The following is a 17,901-nucleotide window of genomic DNA, read 5'->3' as shown; positions in this document are numbered from 1 at the left end:
CAGTTCGCCTGTTAAAATTCTCATTAGTATAGCAAATCAGCTGTTACGTTGGAAGTAACACCAAAAAGAATGCATACAATGGGATGGAATAAAATATGGTCAAACTGCTGGCTGGCAGGTCGTGTCAGACTGAGGACGAAGCCATCGGCACCAAGTGTGCAAGTTGAAACACTGGCAGTGTCTGTGACCAAAATATAGGTCATGTCCTATCGAACTTTGGCGTTCGTTTGGTCCGTCAGGTAGGAGGCATAGAAATTTCGATGCCGCCAGGATATGCAGGCACAGATACGAGTGCGGAACAAAACTGAGGTGATAGGCGGCCGCGGAGCTTGAATTCTTGTACTGTCAACTTTATTTCCTGTAGAACTATCCCAATATTTCCCTGGAACGAGCAGAAAATAATCAAAAGTGAGTTCGAAACCTGTTGGTTTAAGTCTAGTGTACTCAACACAGTTACCTCCATGTGTTGTAGCATCGATGCGCGGATCCCACGATAACCCTAACGTTTTCTGCGGCATCCTTCAGCATTTGCGGATTGTTTTTCCGCTCATCAATCCTCCTCACAGCCCGCTCTAATGTCGGTGGTGCTGTTAGGCGGAACTTCGCACCGATACCGCTTGTAGTTAGGTGCTGCTACGGCCAAGAAGCCCACCCCGCATGCATTCGGCCAGAAGAAGATCGGGCCACCTGCCGGTCCAACATCAAAGCAAGCTCTGACTGGCCGAAAGTGTGGACCCAAAAGCCAATCGTAATCCAGTATCCGCCGGATGCCGGTTGCCACTGGCGCATTGAGGTATCCGAATTTTCATACATTTTATATACGACGCATTGTACATACGGTTTGGCCCAGTTTTGGGCGTTTAATACACGTCGTGCATCTTTTGTACTTTCTTTGACGAAGACGCCAGCTTGTAAGGTACAGACCGAGAACTAAGCTGAGGCATTACCGTTAGAACAGCTGTCCGAATACTTCCAGAATGTTCGCCCATACATACCGTGTATGCAGACGATGTGGCTCACCGTGGATTTGATCCCACAGAAAGGCAAACATTAAATTATCTAGATAATTCTGTCTCACAATTTGTTATGCACCTCATCCCTGTAAAGTGTAACGCTCTGTTTCAAGACTGGCTAGGGTCAAACCCGACCCTATTGCTTGTGGGGGAGCTCACTGAGATAACAGATAAGTCCGTCTATCCGGGCCGCTATATCAGTCCCAGTGGTCCAACTGAAGATAGTATTATCACCGGATCGGTAAGGCAAGAGCTGCTGTTTTAAACCTAACTCATCTGTGGCGTAGACGTGACAGTAAGAGTCAAGTTGTGACAATGCTGGTGTGTACTCGATAGTCCCATTAATCAGCTGAGACGTTAAAATACTTTCAGTGTTTGACCACCAGTATCTCCGAGGCATCGCCCAAGTCTGGTGGAGACATTGAATTAGTAATGCTGAGCCGATTCGAATAGTTTTCGGTGGGCATAACTTACCTACGATAGATGAGTCAATTATACGATGTTTTGGTCATACATCAGTTGGTCGACTTCATCGGAGGGCTCTTTGCACAATGATCTGGCAGCGAAGTATGGGAGTCATTACCAACAGACACGGTTGCGCTGAGGTCAATACCATCTCCGTGAATGGAGATTGGACACACCAGTGACTGGAGACATTGGTGGACACACTCGCGCACTCAACGATGTGCATGCGTCCCAGCTGTTGTCTTAAGCTCACACCTTTTCTTAGCGATCTCCCAATGAGAAGTCAACTGTCACTCATGAATTTACGCGTCAATGATACCGGTTGTTGCCTCCGATTCGTAGCTATCCACCCTTATCTCCCCACATTATCGGGGAACGAAAATGTGGCGACTGCCATCACTGCACAATACGCACACGGCTTACAGTGGATGATGACACAGTAACAAAAACCGACTCACGGACTACAATCATTCGCTAACTGAGTGAGGGTGAAGGTGGTATCCAATAGCTGAGTCTGTTTTGTCTGTTACTCGGAGAAATAAAACCTGGCACTTACCTCATATCTGTCCCGCAACGAAGAGAAACTTTTTTGAAGTTCATTGAACCGGACAACAATGTCGCTGAGAAATTGGGAGGCCTCAGTCAGACGCTGCAAGAAAATAGAAGCCAAGATAAATGGGGATAAAATAAACAGATAAACAGCAAATAGTCGACAGTGGGGCGTCAACATACTGCACGTCTTGTTATTTCCAACAACCGGTCCACCATGCTTTCGAAGCGTTTTGAGTCTTCTATGAGGTCGGTCAACTTTGTTACTTGAATCTGTAGTGGAAAAGAAAAAGACGTACTGCGTGAGTTGTGATGACACTGAAACGCACAAAAACAACATTGATAAGAACCAAAATATCCTGTACTTGGTACGAAACGATGGGTCAAGAATGATCACGTGGTAGTGTCAGCCTTCACTTCACTCACTCTCATCTAAAGAGGAAAGAAACTATCCTCGTCAATGGAAGAATTTTGGCGGTTTTTCTCTCCTAAAAGCAAAACGAGAAACTGGAACTTGTTTGTCACTCCCTTATGGGAAATTGCATGACGAGAATGCAATTCGACCATCATATTAAATGGCTGACGTCAAAAGCATCACCGGTACGCTATGCCGTTAAACCAGAGGACCCCTTGGTCACAAGACCGGGACCAAGAGATAGCGAGTTAATCAAAGATAATATCGGAATCACGTTGCAGTATCAATAACATGAGGTTGACGAATACCGACCAATAATAAAAGCCAGTTTCTAGATCGCCTGAGGAACTTTAACAGCGACAGGTCAACTACGGTCGTGGCTTGTCAGTTTACACCAATTGTCAGTTAATGGAGAACTCGCACGTCCTTCTGCCATAAAACCACATCCAGCTGTTTCCATCAGTATTATTCAAAGACCGTAACCAGATTGTTTTCTGCCTTGACAAGACTGTTTGAACCTATTGGAGGAGAAGACTGTGCCCCAGAGAACTGGAGAAGATAACTAACTTTCGATTTACGAGAAAACGATGCACGAAAATGTATCCACTTCATTACGAATGCCACAACATATAAAATAGCTTGCCCATTATTGCGACACACAACTTGAGCATGCGGGACTCTGATCTGAAGGCAGCAGATAGGAATTTGACCAAATAGACGGTACACAGACAGCACCACCATATTACGTCATTCATTGAGCGGCACCATAAACACGACAGATTAATAACAGACGGGTTTTTGTGCTCCCTATTTCGACATTTCTGATCACGTTGGAACTGTCCGAAATCTGTCTAAAAACTGGATGGCTGTACAGAGCTGCACTCTATCGCTCCCATTTTGCTCAGTTGTCACAACACAACCATGGAATGTGAACTCCTAAGGGACGAAAATTCAGTATTTGAGATGATACCTGGGAAAATATTAGTGGAATTAGACTACGCAGAAGAAACTGTTCTGTCATTCGACTATCAGTATTCGGCAATAATCCCTCCACAGTAAAGAGCTTGAATGATTTCATAGTTTTGCACGTCTTTCTAGCTGCATTAGTCACGATCATGCTGCTATAAAGAAATTCAACGCACGCACTAACAAAAGCCTCTGTCTGGTGGCGTCAGGAACGAAATTAACCACTTACACAAATCGACTTTAACTGCCGTCTTATCATGAGATTATGAAGCTTGGTCCCTTCAACCTGAACACTTCAAAGACCTTTAACCATAAGATCATGGATGCCTTTGCGGCATAGGAGGGGGTAGTTGGGTACGGTCTTCTAGCGATAACATCAGGAGGAACTAACAAAAAGCAACGGAAAAGCAACTGCTGTCAAGTGAAGTTTGTAAACCCCTTGGAACGCGGTTAAGCAACTTAAGTAACAGTCCGTAATCGACCTCAGCGGCGGATCGCCAACACAACGTGCTGGTAACAAGGCGCTGGGCTTGGGTTGGTTGAGTAAGCACAAGGTGCAGCTACCTGCCCCACTTCCCACACCATTGGTGAACAAAACTCTGGTAGCTATAGCCACTATATGACGAATATGCGGTTCTTAAAGCTGACGATGACACCGTGCATGACACCGGTTTTGGTTATACGATTTCCCAAGCACGGGCTGATTCGTCACCTAAAGTATCCAGTGTCCAAATCCATCGGAAGATGTTTGGACCCACTGGGTAATCATCGTTTCAGAGGTTTGCTAAATCCACCGATTGCTCACCAAGCCTCTCTGAAACGATAATCCGTGTCTCATTCTGGCAATCGGACACGTGGTCCGGCACACGCAGCACTGTGAATTCAGCTTGCATTGTCGTCCTAAATGGCGGGAAAATAACTGGAGAGTGGTTGCATGACCACATAACGATGTATCTCACTGACAATATCCAGTACGGTGTTACGCTAGCTTCAGTGTGAACCTGTAGGATCCGCAAGTTGGCAATAACATTGACCAGTCTGTGGTCACTGGGATTCCTGACCAATTTTGTGTACGCTTAGGATAAGGCGCAACAACTAGGCTTAGAATTCCCTTTAACAAAAACAACCAGCAATGAAGAAACTGTGGCCGGTGGAAATAAAAACACAAGCTCTAGGAGGTTAATAGTTTCCTGAAAATTCCGAATGGACAGAGAAGAGAATTCACCCGAATTTGTCATATGTCACACTCCACAGACCAAGAAAAGGGTGCAACTTTTGAGGATCCATCATTTTAACATAGTTATGCATAGTGTGTTCCCAACTAGAGAAAAGCTCCGCGACACTATTGAACCAGTTCATCTACACTGGAAGTCTAATTTAGTAGTGAAACAAGCGGCTGCTAATCAGATATACACTATGAAAAACAACTGGCCCAAAACTAAAATTATCGTTGAGATCATTATCACCATCATCATCAGCTACAAGAACCGCGTACAATGTCGTACAGTGGTTACAGCTGCCATACTTTCGTTCACCGATAACTTGAAGAGGTGGTTGCACATCGGAGGCAGGAACTGAAAAATTGCTGCGCCAGTACAAGGCTGTCAGTGGACTTCTAAGTGGGGAGTTGGGAATGAAGCTATGCATTGAAGGCAATAGCTTGGATGCACGAGCGCCACTAAATAAAATGGACGCGAACCATAGAAAAGCGTTGTGAATTCTCGATGGGCCGGAGGAGGTTTCCGTGAGAATGAATCAGCAAAATAACTCACTCCATTTATGTAGTAATAGTCAATTAGTTACTTCGCTTGGCCTATTTGTGGTAAATAAAATAGTAGGTAGGTCGTAGTAAAAGGTGGATTATAATAAGTGAAGGCATGTAAAGCGCTGTATGGTATTGTGCATCGACTGCATCGCAAGGTTAGTGAGTAGTGAGGACTATTAATTCATCCTTTAATTGCTTACTAAGGCGCGAAGTTACTGGTCCGTGGTTCAAACACAACCCCTGCATCTCCACTGCTCCTGTCTAGGCTTGAGCAGCCTGAATGTACCTCATTCCTCGGATGACACGGTAGCTAGGTTCCGGAAGAGTTTTACAGGTGATCGAATTCAGCCTACAACGGAAAACGAGCCGTAGTCACTGCGACTGTGTTCCTTATATTGCAACCATCTCACTAAGGTCACGAGAGAGGTTCACATATTCCAGAGTATGACATGATTAGTTTCCGAAATCCTACAGCGAATGATTTCCATAAAATATCCTTCGGGATCATGGTTGAGCGCTTGACGTCGACCGTATTCTCCTACCAGAACTGCCACAAAAATAACATGGAGTCTGACCCCAATCAATCATTTTCTCACTTCATCTGGATGGATAACATAGCCAAGTTTTTATGTGTTATGCTTACACTTAAAGTACGTCATATTCGAATAAAATCCCGGATTAGGAGGGTCGAAAAGTCAGAAAATACGAAATAGAAAAATGTAAATAACGAATTCTAAGAATTAGTTGGACGGCTAAAACGTCGGTTGCCTTAGGAAGGGCAGTCCTTTGGACCAGCTGAGAAGTGCCGATAGGTTAAGATACACATGTCAATTAGAGGTCTCATCAGCATACAAAAGTCGTTATGATAAACCAATCTTCCAAACTAATACGATATGCACAACTGTGGCATCAAAATAGAGATAAAAGTTCAGCTTTAACACCCTTTTGGTGCCTAGCTGCATGTCATCAGAAGGAAGCACGAGGGCTGGGATACTGCTAGGTTGCCCAAACCCAGACGATAAAAGTTGAGAGGCAGAGGTCGGGTTCGAACCGCGGACCTTCCGGTCAATAAACTCGTATTCTAACCACTGGACACTGTTGGGGTAGATAAGTGGTCTGTCAGTTGGGTGTGAAAAGGTCAGTGAGCAGATGTGAATGTGGCATGCAGCTAGTCCAGTTCGGTTTGACAGCCATGACGTAAGATAGTTCAGGTTGTTGTAACTTACGACAACATATAGCGTAAGATAGAGGGTATTTTAAAAACAAAAAGAGCGGTGGTTTGAGGAATAGGAACATGAGAACACATAGAATACCGCAACTGACTGCGTGACATCACCGTGTCAGTGAGCACCCCAAACCATTGACGTGACGGTTCTTTTATACGGCAACCCCGCAGAAATGCACTGGAGCAGCCAAGGTCATTTTTTAATGTTTTCAGGTTCCGTCGTCAGGCCATGCATTGTCCATCTTGTTTCTCCGTCAGATTCTGACTCAGCAAATGGCACGGCAATCGACAATCTGGTGTATGGAGCATATGGCCGGGCCGACGTAGGAGGCGAGTTGGCTCATGTGGTTAGAGCGCGAATTTACTGACCGGAAGATCCGCGGTTCGAACCCGACCTCTGCCTCTCGACTTCCTGTCTAGGCTTGGGCAACCTGATAGTATCTAAGCCCTCGTGCTTCCTTCGTGTAAAAGCTAGGCACCGAAAGGGTGCTAGAGCTGAACGATTGTTTTGTTTGACGTAGCTGGTGCAGCCGAATTCACTCGGCGATTGTACAAGCAGTCGAATTGCCGTCACAAACTACTTTCCGCACTTCAGCATTGTTAATCGGATGCTTCCACGATGCAGGTGCAATGCTTCGGAGGTACCGGTGGCCATAGACGAATAATCTAACCTTGTCTTAAACGCACTACGGTCAGGCTTCACAGCCATAAAGTAAAACTAGACGCAATGTCCCGTCGTAGGCCATGTCTTTCAGAGACAAGCTAGTGTCGCATCAGCCCCAGAGGCACCAAAGTAGAAGGAAAGCAGAACGGGACCTGACGATTCTAGCACTAGTTTCATCGGCAATCTTGTCATCCGGCGAGATACAACCACTCAGACAGGTAAATCTGCCTACCATTTCTTGTGGTACTGACGTCATGACAAAACTTGGTGGTTCACCCGACCACCACTCGACTTCGAAGGTGCGAGGCGCATACAGAGTCCTACAGCAACATCACCTATATTATTTGGTGTAGTCTGTACCCGGATGGGATCTGAGCCAAGTACCACAATATCGCTGGCATAATCCAAGTTTTTAAGGTCCCTTCCGAGAAGCTTCACACCAAGGGTAGTCGTTTACTCGATTAATTCAATTACACAGGAAAGGTGACAACAGCCCTGATGGACACCGCCCTCGGTGAATTCGGAAGAATACCCTTTATAGACTTTCACACACCCAGGGGTGATAGACCATAAGGAATAGAGGGTTGTGATGCAGGTGCTCGTCGCACCTCTGAAGGAGAGAAACTGCCAGAAAGCAGCGCGACCGACTGAGTCTAAGACCGCCTTTAGGCCTAGGAAGAAAACTGTTGGTACGGATGATGTTGTTGGGGAAATTGTCATAAGGCAAATACATCGTGGTCAACTCACCCACGACCCGTACGGGAGCCATCCTGGTTTTCATGGCTAAGCCACTCACGAGTCCTAGTGGCCCTGCAGAGGATGACATCTGTGGGCAAGCTAGAAATGCCACCAGAATGATATCATGATTATTCGCACATTCAGATCTAACCTCTTTTTTGAAACCAGAAAGGGCGCGTCAGTTCAGTCCAGTGTCTTAGCTCACGATCCGTGCATCGAAATGCAGCAGTTCCAGCTGCTACAGTTTCGTTCATCGACGAAGAGAAAAAGGGGATAACAGCCCTGACGACGACCGATTCAGTTCACTGACGTCGAATAGTTCTGGTTGTGCGGTGTAACAGGGACTGAGAGCTAAGCAGTGGAGGCGACGGCTTTGGTGCAAGACCGCCATTGGTTGCATGACGCAACCACAACTGTCGTGGTAAGCAACCAGTTGCTAAGTCATGGACTGACGCAAGACTGGGCGAAGAGAAGTTTAAGAGATAAAATGTCCCCTGGAATACGAGGTACACGTCTTAACAGACGTAACATGTGGTGTGGACAGCTGGTCTATCGAGGGAGAATAAACTTGCCCGAAAACTATCCGACGTACTCTAGCACTACTAATCTGATGTTTCCACCAGACACGCGTTATGTTTTGGGGGCACTTACGATCATATATAGGGAGTCTTCAAAGGTCTTCCACAAGCAGCGACTACGTCTCTGATCCGTAAAGTAGGACTGATCGAACGGCAGCATTGAGTACTTTACCCCTGACAGTCAAGGTGATGTCAAGCGGCGCCCCAAATGTTGGAGGCTGGAAAACGTTGTCCTGATCTTACCAATTTGGGAAGTGATTTTGTATTTGACCAGTTCATTGGGACTTGTGCAGCTACCCATATAGACGAACCTGTCAACCACATTGATCGGTTCACCTGCGAGCATTAGGTTTGGGTGTGATCCCATCCAGCCTTACAGCAGCACTTTACACCGTACAGTTGTGAAGCGCATACCGGTAAAATTACCTAGGTTGTATTTAATGGTTTGCATTTCTAAAGATCCAAAAAGAGAAATATCGCCGACGTACTCAATGTCCGTCAGCGAACTCTCCGGCAGTATTTCGATCCGAGGTGTTAGAAGCTGGTGGAGTTCATTCGCATGCCCAAAGGTACCTGATTTTTTCGCTTCAGTAAATAAGTGGTTTGACCGGGGAATCTCGACGGGAGTGGGGAGGGTTTTAGGCGAATCAAGCATAATCCATTGCAGCTTAGTCTGACTCCCAGTTTTTGTCCAGCATTCTGATTTTTACCGACAGGATTGCATTGCGCGCATAATGAAACGATTAATGGCTGCACAGATTTCAAAACAGTAAGCACGTCTAATAGCCACTCAGCATTCGGTGGCTCGTCCTTCGAACAAGATCAAAGCTCACAAGGAAGTAGTTTGGCGGAAAATTGATAACGGTGCACCGATTACATTCTAACTCATCTGAAGATAAAATAGATTGACTTTGATCTTAATGAAGTGAACTGGATTAGAAAAACCTGCTGAATATCTTCAGGATAGGATGAAAAGCGATCGCTAGTGTTTCATTAAAAGAACAAAAGCCTGCAACCATGGGGAAGATCATAATGAGGACATACGAAGAGCTAACGCGAGGTGATGAAAGTCGAGCGCAGTCTTATGATACGGTTTACATTTAATCAAAGCTTGGTGTCTGAAGAGCCGACAAACTGAACTATTTGCGCGTCGTCCGTTAAAGTGCTGTATTTGCTAAGTTATCTGATGACGAACTGCCATTCACTATGTGGAGTATCAGTTGCATTCATGACATACGGCGTGTTCACGTAATGTGTCTCCTATTTAAGGGTGACTACCACGCACGAATGATTACGTAGTGAATAATTTCAGTAGCAAGATGTGGTAAAGTAACAAGTAAATCGTCACCAGTATCCAGAGATTTCATCAAAGGATTACCATAACCAAACCCAGCGTTGTGACAGATGTATCAATTACCTTGTTGACCTTCGATATCCGCACATCGCCTGTCCCTGAATGCTGTCTGCTGGAGAGTTAGCTAAGGCTATCCATTCAAATAAACCTAATAAGCCTTGTCTGGGAAGATTTATATGTTTTAGAAGTTAGTTTCAAGTCAGTGCGTATAAAACGAGCAGGTTAGATGACGGGAGTGATTATTTTTCTGGCGAATTAAGATCAACTAGGGATCATGCCGCTTGTCAGCTGTTATTAGAAGGAAACTAATGTTGCACGGCGATGCAAAACAATAGAAGGATAGTGATCGATTATGGATTTACCCACTCGACGGAATTCCAACTGAGATCACACAAAGCCACGTCAGGAGCATACTGAGCGCACTTTGGCTCATTTAAACTAAAAAAAGTGAGAGTACTTCTACAGCCAAGAGCGTGCATTGCCTCTGAATGACAAACTGCCAAATACAGTGAGGACAATTAAAAGCTCAGAGTGCACGGTGTATGCGCCGAATAGATTCGTGACCCATATTACTCACAAGTCAAGCCAGACTGACGTAGATAGTGCTGCACCAATAGTAGCTGGCATATTCGTGAATTTAACACAGTATGATATGAATACGACGGTCGTTTAACCTCAATCCAAGTACCGTCAAAGACGGCGCAAAGAAGTTCAGTGTTGAACGCAGTAGTATGACTGCGTGATTACGACATCTCTCTCTGCTACAAAGTTCTTTAATGCAACAACAGAAGACGTCGGTGTTGTTGTTCAAAACCCTGTATGAGTCCGTTTAAAGACCACCAGACTCAGAACCGCTGCCAGTTAGATGCGATCATTGGTGGAGAATATCAATTGGGTTGATGCATTCCGGAAATTCATATGGCCTTGTAAAGTAAACGTTCAACTACCCAACGTTTGTTTGTGCGGGATACGTCAGTCTAGCAGCAACAACATAGGGGATGCTCTCCAAAAAGTGGATATATATGAGAGATTGCTATTGGTACAACACAGTAGTTCCAGGCAAGATTTCTCCAGAAAAACATGCGGCCTGATCGGGCCAAGAAAAGTTTGACTACACATAAAGAACTGCGCTTTTTAAGGTGGCCCACAACAAACCAGGAATAGCCCACTTCAGAATCTGCGATGTGGACACCGGAAGGGGAAAAATCGTTCAGATGTAACACCTTACACTTGGTCCATCTCGTCCCCATGGAGACAAAAGTTTTATCCAGAAAACCAGAAGTCTTAGCCCTAAGGTGACTACAGCACACTTGACCGAAAGCTGGGGTTTCAGGGACTAGTGCTTAGAACGCCACAATTAGGCAGCTCTCTAGAGAGCACCCAGCTTTCGTACTATGGGAGGTCACATTAAAATGCGGTCTAGGAGTGGTTATACCGCGGAAAGGCTATGGAGACAAAGAGTTCTGCTGTAAAACCCTTTCAGTGCCTATCTGCCATGCCACACGAAGGAGACACGAGGGCTGGGATACTACCAGGTTGCCGAAGCCTAGACAGGGGAAGCCAAGAGGTAGAGATCAGATCTGAACCACGGATATTCCGGTCAGCAAATTAGCCCTCTTATCACTTGGTCCATCTGGTCCCCATGGAAACAAGCCGAACCACGGACATTCCGGTCAGCAAATTATCCCTCTTACCACTTGGTCCATCTCGTCCCCATGGAGACAGGTTTTATCCAGAAAACCAACACTTACAGAAACGACGAGTGGGCAGAAGCTAACCCTAAATCCGCAGACTCTGACAGTTCATCAATTGGCTTCGGCCGCCAGAGAGAGGTCGTTCAACCGTAGCACCCTTTCGGCGCCATGCCACACGAAGGAGGCATGAAGGCTGGAATACTGTCAGGTTGCCCAAGCCTAGACAGGGGAAATCGAGTGGCAGAGGTCGGGTTCGAAATACGGACCTTCCGTCCTGTTTTCCAGCAATTTAGTAAACACCTCCAGCAAACAAATGAAATTTATTTGCAGCTTAAAGGGGCTTAAAGTACAGCAGTATCAGGAACAACGGATCAGGTCACACCAATCCACCCCATTGAGCCACTAGCTACAAGCAGGGTTTCTCAGAAACCGTAGCACCCGATGCTACGCAGGTCAGACCGTCAATCCAAGATTAGGAGTGTCACAAAACAACCTCCGATCTTTCCACCGTCTTGCACATAGCACTTTCGAGTCGGGGACTCAAGGTGAGGTGCCTAAAACGAACTTCCTTCTTCCGCTTGGATAATTGCGAAGCATTATTTACCCTTGAGATCTTCGTCCACACATCCAAACTTTCTGTCAAGAATTTCCTGGCCAACGGGGCAGCCACCTAACACTTACTCTACTTTTGTTCCGATGTCCCAAAAACAAGATGATACCTCAATTAATTTAAGCATCATGTATCATAATGCAGCCCTTGGGGTCCGTCCTCCATACCGAATTAGGCGACAGGCATCTCTTGTCCAGAATGTATTTTCACCTTCGATCGATAAATGCAATACCGCCAAAACATGACGCTTCGGATATTCTCCTCAAACCAACAAGAGCCCGTTTTCCACATCTCACTCCTCGGGCATCTAGGGGACCCTACGCAATAATTCGTGGCATCTAATATATGTTTAACTAAAATCAAACTCAGGCATCAAACAATGCCTAGTTGTAACACCGATGTACACCCTGAATGTAGCAGTTGGGTGTCGTTGTTTGGCTTGGCCAGCAAAACGCGTTTCCTTGTAGGGTGATCCGGGTGGTAGAGTGAACAGCGTAAAGACGACTGTATACCGAAATCGAGTCCAGTAAAGGTGCCTCGGCATTGCGGCTTAGTACAAATCACATACCGCAAATAACGCGAGCCATTATATGAGGATCACCATGAACCCGAAGACTAAATCACGAGAAATCTGTGTTCACTTGAGATGTACGGCTCAAGTGGGTTCTCATGCGAGCGTTTGGAAAACAGAATATACAACCATCGAAAGTAGAAGCAATACCATAATACATACAATTTTACAGTTTAATTAGAGAACGCCGGAATCGTTTACAGGAATGATGACAATAAGGACGTTAATGCTGACCTCCGAAAATGGTGAACGTACCGCAAACAAGGGCGCCCACTTCTGCGATGCAGAAGTCGGAAGCTTCGAATCTGCACTCTCGCACTCTTTATTCTGTCCATTGGAAGATGCGTCACGGTGCTGTGCAGAAGTCGCCCTGGAAACATCAGTTTGATCTCCGTTTGGTTGAGCAACCAGGTCACCATTTGTAGTGGCTCCAAAAGTACCACCATTTCCCCTGGCATCTCCCTCAGTAGCAAGTGAGGAAAACTTCGAAAGGAGTTCAGCAGCTGAGTTCGAAAGTTGTTGCTGCGACGAACCAGGCAGCTGAACGCCAGGTGAAAGTGCTGCCTAAAGACAGATTGAATGCACATAAAGACATTGAAAAGAAAGTAAATGGAATGCAAAGACAGAATGTGCAATATAGAGTAGTGGCAACGCGGAACCATGGAGATATTCTATGGAGTTAAATGTCGGGATAAAATGCAAGAGTATCAATCCTAGGGGAAGTCTGACATTCAGGATCGGGTCGACAATGTGCGATATTGATTGGTCATCCAATATTAACCACACAACGACAAATGCTAGAGATAGCTCAGTGACTACGGTACCAGCTTACAGACAATGGCCAGTGGTTCGAACCCAACCTCAGCATCTCGACTGCTCCTGTCTGGCTTTAGGCAAGCAGGCAGCCATCATCATCATCGACAGATGATGGCTGCCTGCCGTCACGAAGAGACTGGACCTTACCGTGGTGTGGCTGTTTGTGTAACTCGGCGACATATTGGGGTATACTGAGGGATGTCCACACGACACTCACAGAGTTTACCATACCAGGTTGGTTCATGGGTAGTGGTCTGACGAACACAGTCTCCTGGCCCTCCAGGTTGGAGGTTGGAACATGTATGGCGACGTGTTCCGTAAAAATGGTGGCGTACTTGCATTTCCAGCCCAACACCGCTGCCTTGCGGTGAGGTTTTTGAGCCAAAGGCTTTGGTTAAGGACCCTAACCGTCCTCCTGTCTAGGTGTGGGCGCCCTGACAATATCCCAGCCCTCGTATAACATTGACATTCACAACTAACAATATTCTGATGCCTCATCGGTCTTCGCGTGATGCCATCAGCCGGGTCGCCTTACTTGGTGCATACAGAAGGGCGGGTAAGCGAAAACATGCCACTGCTGACGCCTTCCTTCTTACACTTTCACGTTTTCTGTCTTCCACCCTCAACCGCCCAAATTTGAATACTTTCTCCGCAGGTCCCAGCTCTAGGACTGACCGTTTTGCTCGCCCTGCATCACACCGAACTGCAGCTCCTGTACATCCGAGTTCAGTCACAAACCCCGGTTGGTAGCCATATCTTGCAGCGTCTCCAACAAGATGCAGTGCAGATCACGCGGTCCACATCCTGGAAGGCGTGCAGCGCCGACAGCATCCAAACGTTTCGTAATCTCCTTCATAGTCCTCTGTTAGGTCTATGGTTGGCCACCTCTCTGCTTCCACCACTCTAAGTTTAGCATAAAACACGACACTTTCTTCGACAAACGATGATTTGGCATTCGCAGCACATGTCCAAACCAACGCAGTTTTTGGTGATGGAAGTACCGCTGCACAACCGAAAACTAGCTTTCTAACTGACTCGTTAAGGAATGTCCAACACCAACCCACACGGGCTGTGGTTCTGAGACAACAATTGTCGAATACCCAAAGATGTCTCAGTTCCGCCGTTTGAACAGTCATACAATGAAACAGTCCGCACTGTAGACACGTCCCTTGAGATTCAGGGACACCACTTTGACGCCATAAATATCTCAAATTAGCAAACGCAACCCGAGTTTTGCAGGTTCGTGCATCTGCGTATTCCAGATCGTCAAGGTTTTTGTCACAAGCTATTTGAACACGAGAGTTTTGGGGACCTTCCCGCGTTCGTCTCATTATTTCATCGATCATCAATGGAGACGGTGATCGCTTTGTGTACGGAAGCTTTAAGAGAGCTCATCGTATACTCTCAAGTCCGGAAGTCTGAGAATACAAAGAACGTACTGTCACAAAATTCCGGGGGCATCCTTTGGTGGACAAGTCTGTCAAGATGAACAGACCGATTAGCTGAGTCAAATGCGCCTTGGAAATCCAAGAATATTAGAATTCTGGGTCGGTTATACGTATGACGTTCTAGCACCTGACAGAATGTGAAGATTTGGTCGACGCAATCCCTACCAGACCGGAATCCCGCTTGCTGCTCTCGAGTCGCTGTTTGACGAGACACCGTAAGGCGACGAAGCAACAGTGACGCCAACAGTCTGGTGACGACCGGGGTCAAGTTGATCCCCTTGTGATTACCAAACTCACTACGAGACCTTTCGAAAATGGGTACTATCACCAACTTTCTTCGGTTGTCTGGGACAGACTCCTTTTCCCTAATGCAAACAAACAGGTCGTACAAGCACCGACTGAGGACTTATCAATCAACTTTCTCCAGTTGTCTGGGACAGACTCCTTTTCCCTAATGCAAACAAACAGGTCGTACAAGCACCGACTGAGGACTTCACCCCCATCTTTGAATAATGCGTGCGGGAGGACATCTGGACCAGAAGCTCGGGGACGCCTGAGAGGACAATCGTAAACCTCCGGGGCCGTCGGTGGTTCAACGTTCACCGTCAAGGGTTCTGCGTCAGCTGCGGGCTCCAGATGAGTGGCGGTTGGTGGCCACGACGATTGTTTTTCGAAGTATCTGGCCCAGCGGCTGAGGCGCTCTTCTTTGTCCAAGATGGTCACTCATTTTCGATTCTTGACGGTTTCGCTCACCGGTGGGTTCCGGGAACCGATCATATGGATCAATAAAAATAATCTTCGGGCACTCTAGGGTATCTGAAACTCTCGTTTTCTTGGCTTTGTGTCCACCACACTTCACGCTTACTTGTCGCATCGTGTTCTGTTCACTTCTTCCACCGATACAGCAGGTAGGCGCCGAAAAGGTGTTACAGCTGATCGGTTATATTGCCTTTTAACAAGTCTTCTTGAATCTAGTAGGCGCCGAAAGGGTGCTACAGCTGATCGGTTATATTGCCTTTTGATAAGTCTTCTTGAATCTACAATGTAAGCCTGTAAATGAAGACCTCCGGCGTCCGAACATTCACCGACACAAGCTCCGGTTTAAATTACCGGGCGTCCCATCGTCTAATTCAATTGCGAGCATTGGGCTGATGCGGCTACATCGCACTGATTAGCTTCGCCCATCGTAGTCGCTTGCTACAAGAATTCATCAAAAACTTTGCGCGTAACCACGGAATGATCCGAGGCTAGACAATTTTTGGTGGACCGGCAACCTCGAGACTAGGTGTAGTTTAAAATCGGCTTGTGCTACATGGTGTCTTACAGGAAAAGATGGTGGCCATTTATTCCAAAATTGCAATGGAGCAACTGATGGACCCAAATGGAGGCGGCTTAAGCCTCACCGCATCCAAACAACTTGATTTCGATAAATGTAGTAATCAGCCAGCGCAAACTTTGTTCTCCAGTAGATATTGCCCTTGGAGAGCCATGTTTTAAGAGATTATTGGACGAAAAGCCGTGATACGACACGGACGCTACAGCGCTAAGATAGCAGCCACCCTGGATACTCTGAATTGCTGCTAACCACTGCCATCAACTCCCTACCGATCTGGGATGTTATAAACCTGACAATGGTTTCCCAAACTGCTTTCTGCAAGCGTCACTTGAACGTCAATTACAAGAGCGAGGAACGGGCTCTAAAGCCTGTGGTCAGGGTTAATATGACTTTGAGGTTACACGCCCCGAGGGTGAACAGGAAATTCCGCGTTTATTCCGAAGTGCATGTTTGCCTGAACACTCGGTTGGCTAAAAGTCAAATTTGTATGCAGTGCAAACCGAGGAAGCAATAGGTCTCTTGGAAATTTCATTAGTACCTTGTTTGCATTTTATTTAAAGGGAGTTTAGATGTGTATCTGTGCTATAAAGGGTCCTTTAGGATCCAACAGACAACGACATTCTGTTCTCCTTTAAAGACCTCACGTACTTGGGGCCTTATGTTACACAGTTAACTTCGAGTCTCAAAGATTACCTGCTACGAGTAGGATACACTTCGTGACATTTATAGCAGTATTGACTATCAAGATCTTGGAGAAATGGACGGGCGAGTGAGCTCCAAGTCAACTGACAATTGCAGCATGCAATCAACCCACCTGAAAATCCTCCGCAGTCTGCGAGAGAAGTCTTCTGATATTCTCCTGTTTCTCCCTCAAAGTATCAAGCTGAGACTGAATATCGGGACTCTGAAGGTTGCTTTGCGCATGCAAGTACATACAAACTTACATGCATCTCGCTATTGGCCACCTTATACTTTTCAAGTCGGGAAACGAGTTCCTCGAACCGCGAAATGAATGCATTATTATTCTGAATGCGTGAAATCGGTCAGCACAAAAAAAGGAATTAACCTCCGACGCCGGGAGTGAACGTAAAACCTGAAGCATCATCCTTCCTTCCGCAATACTCGCTTGTATTTCCCTCAACCTGCCATTTGCACTCAAGCTGCTCACATCCTTCCCGGACATTAAAACGAGCGGATTCAGCAATGGACGAAAAAAGCGAAATCGACGTCCCGCGGGACATTCAGCACACTCATTGGTTGTTATTGGACAGTGGGTTCAGCTTACGACGGAGAGGAACGCCACTGGGCAGAGCAGTACAGGATTGGACAGGACTGGACGGGACAGAACAAGCGAGGACAGGGCAGGGCAGGGCAGGACTGGACGGGACAGAACAAGCGAGGACAGGGCAGGGCAGGGCAGGACTGGACGGGACAGAACAAGCGAGGACAGGGCAGGGCAGGGCAGGACTGGACGGGACAGAACAAGCGAGGACAGGGCAGGGCAGGGCAGGACTGGACGGGACAGAACAAGCGAGGACAGGGCAGGGCAGGGTAAAGGAGCAAAACGTACAAATAAAAAACTAATAATAATCCAGATTGTCGCATAAGAAGATGCAGTTTTCTCCTTCGGTGCTCCGACAGCTAAAGGGTTTGCAGTTCTCTTTAGATGACGACCAACACTGAAGGAAAAAAAG

At 46.5% G+C, this 17,901-nt stretch overlaps 2 protein-coding genes across 2 annotated transcripts in view; one reads left to right on the top strand and one right to left on the bottom strand.

The window, feature by feature from the left end:
- Nucleotides 1-11,579, top strand: part of T265_08119 (hypothetical protein) — a gene marked incomplete at both ends in the record, with an annotated part of 17,058 nt that extends 5,479 nt beyond the window's left edge. Inside the window, 4 exons of the mRNA XM_009173832.1 lie at nt 567-911; nt 1,064-1,254; nt 1,454-1,656; nt 11,345-11,579. Of these exons, the coding sequence (XP_009172096.1) occupies nt 567-911; nt 1,064-1,254; nt 1,454-1,656; nt 11,345-11,579 (974 nt within the window). The remainder of the gene's footprint in view (nt 1-566; nt 912-1,063; nt 1,255-1,453; nt 1,657-11,344) is intronic.
- T265_08123 (hypothetical protein) overlaps nt 1-17,157 on the bottom strand; it is a gene marked incomplete at both ends in the record, with an annotated part of 47,272 nt that extends 30,115 nt beyond the window's left edge. Inside the window, 5 exons of the mRNA XM_009173836.1 lie at nt 2,035-2,127; nt 2,211-2,300; nt 12,863-13,171; nt 17,022-17,111; nt 17,152-17,157. Of these exons, the coding sequence (XP_009172100.1) occupies nt 2,035-2,127; nt 2,211-2,300; nt 12,863-13,171; nt 17,022-17,111; nt 17,152-17,157 (588 nt within the window). The remainder of the gene's footprint in view (nt 1-2,034; nt 2,128-2,210; nt 2,301-12,862; nt 13,172-17,021; nt 17,112-17,151) is intronic.
- Nucleotides 17,158-17,901: the final 744 nt, after the last annotated feature.

Source organism: Opisthorchis viverrini, assembly GCF_000715545.1.
Source record: "Opisthorchis viverrini unplaced genomic scaffold opera_v5_203, whole genome shotgun sequence".
Taxonomy (NCBI): Eukaryota; Metazoa; Platyhelminthes; class Trematoda; order Opisthorchiida; family Opisthorchiidae; genus Opisthorchis; species Opisthorchis viverrini.
This window is presented reverse-complemented; position numbering and strand designations above follow the sequence as displayed.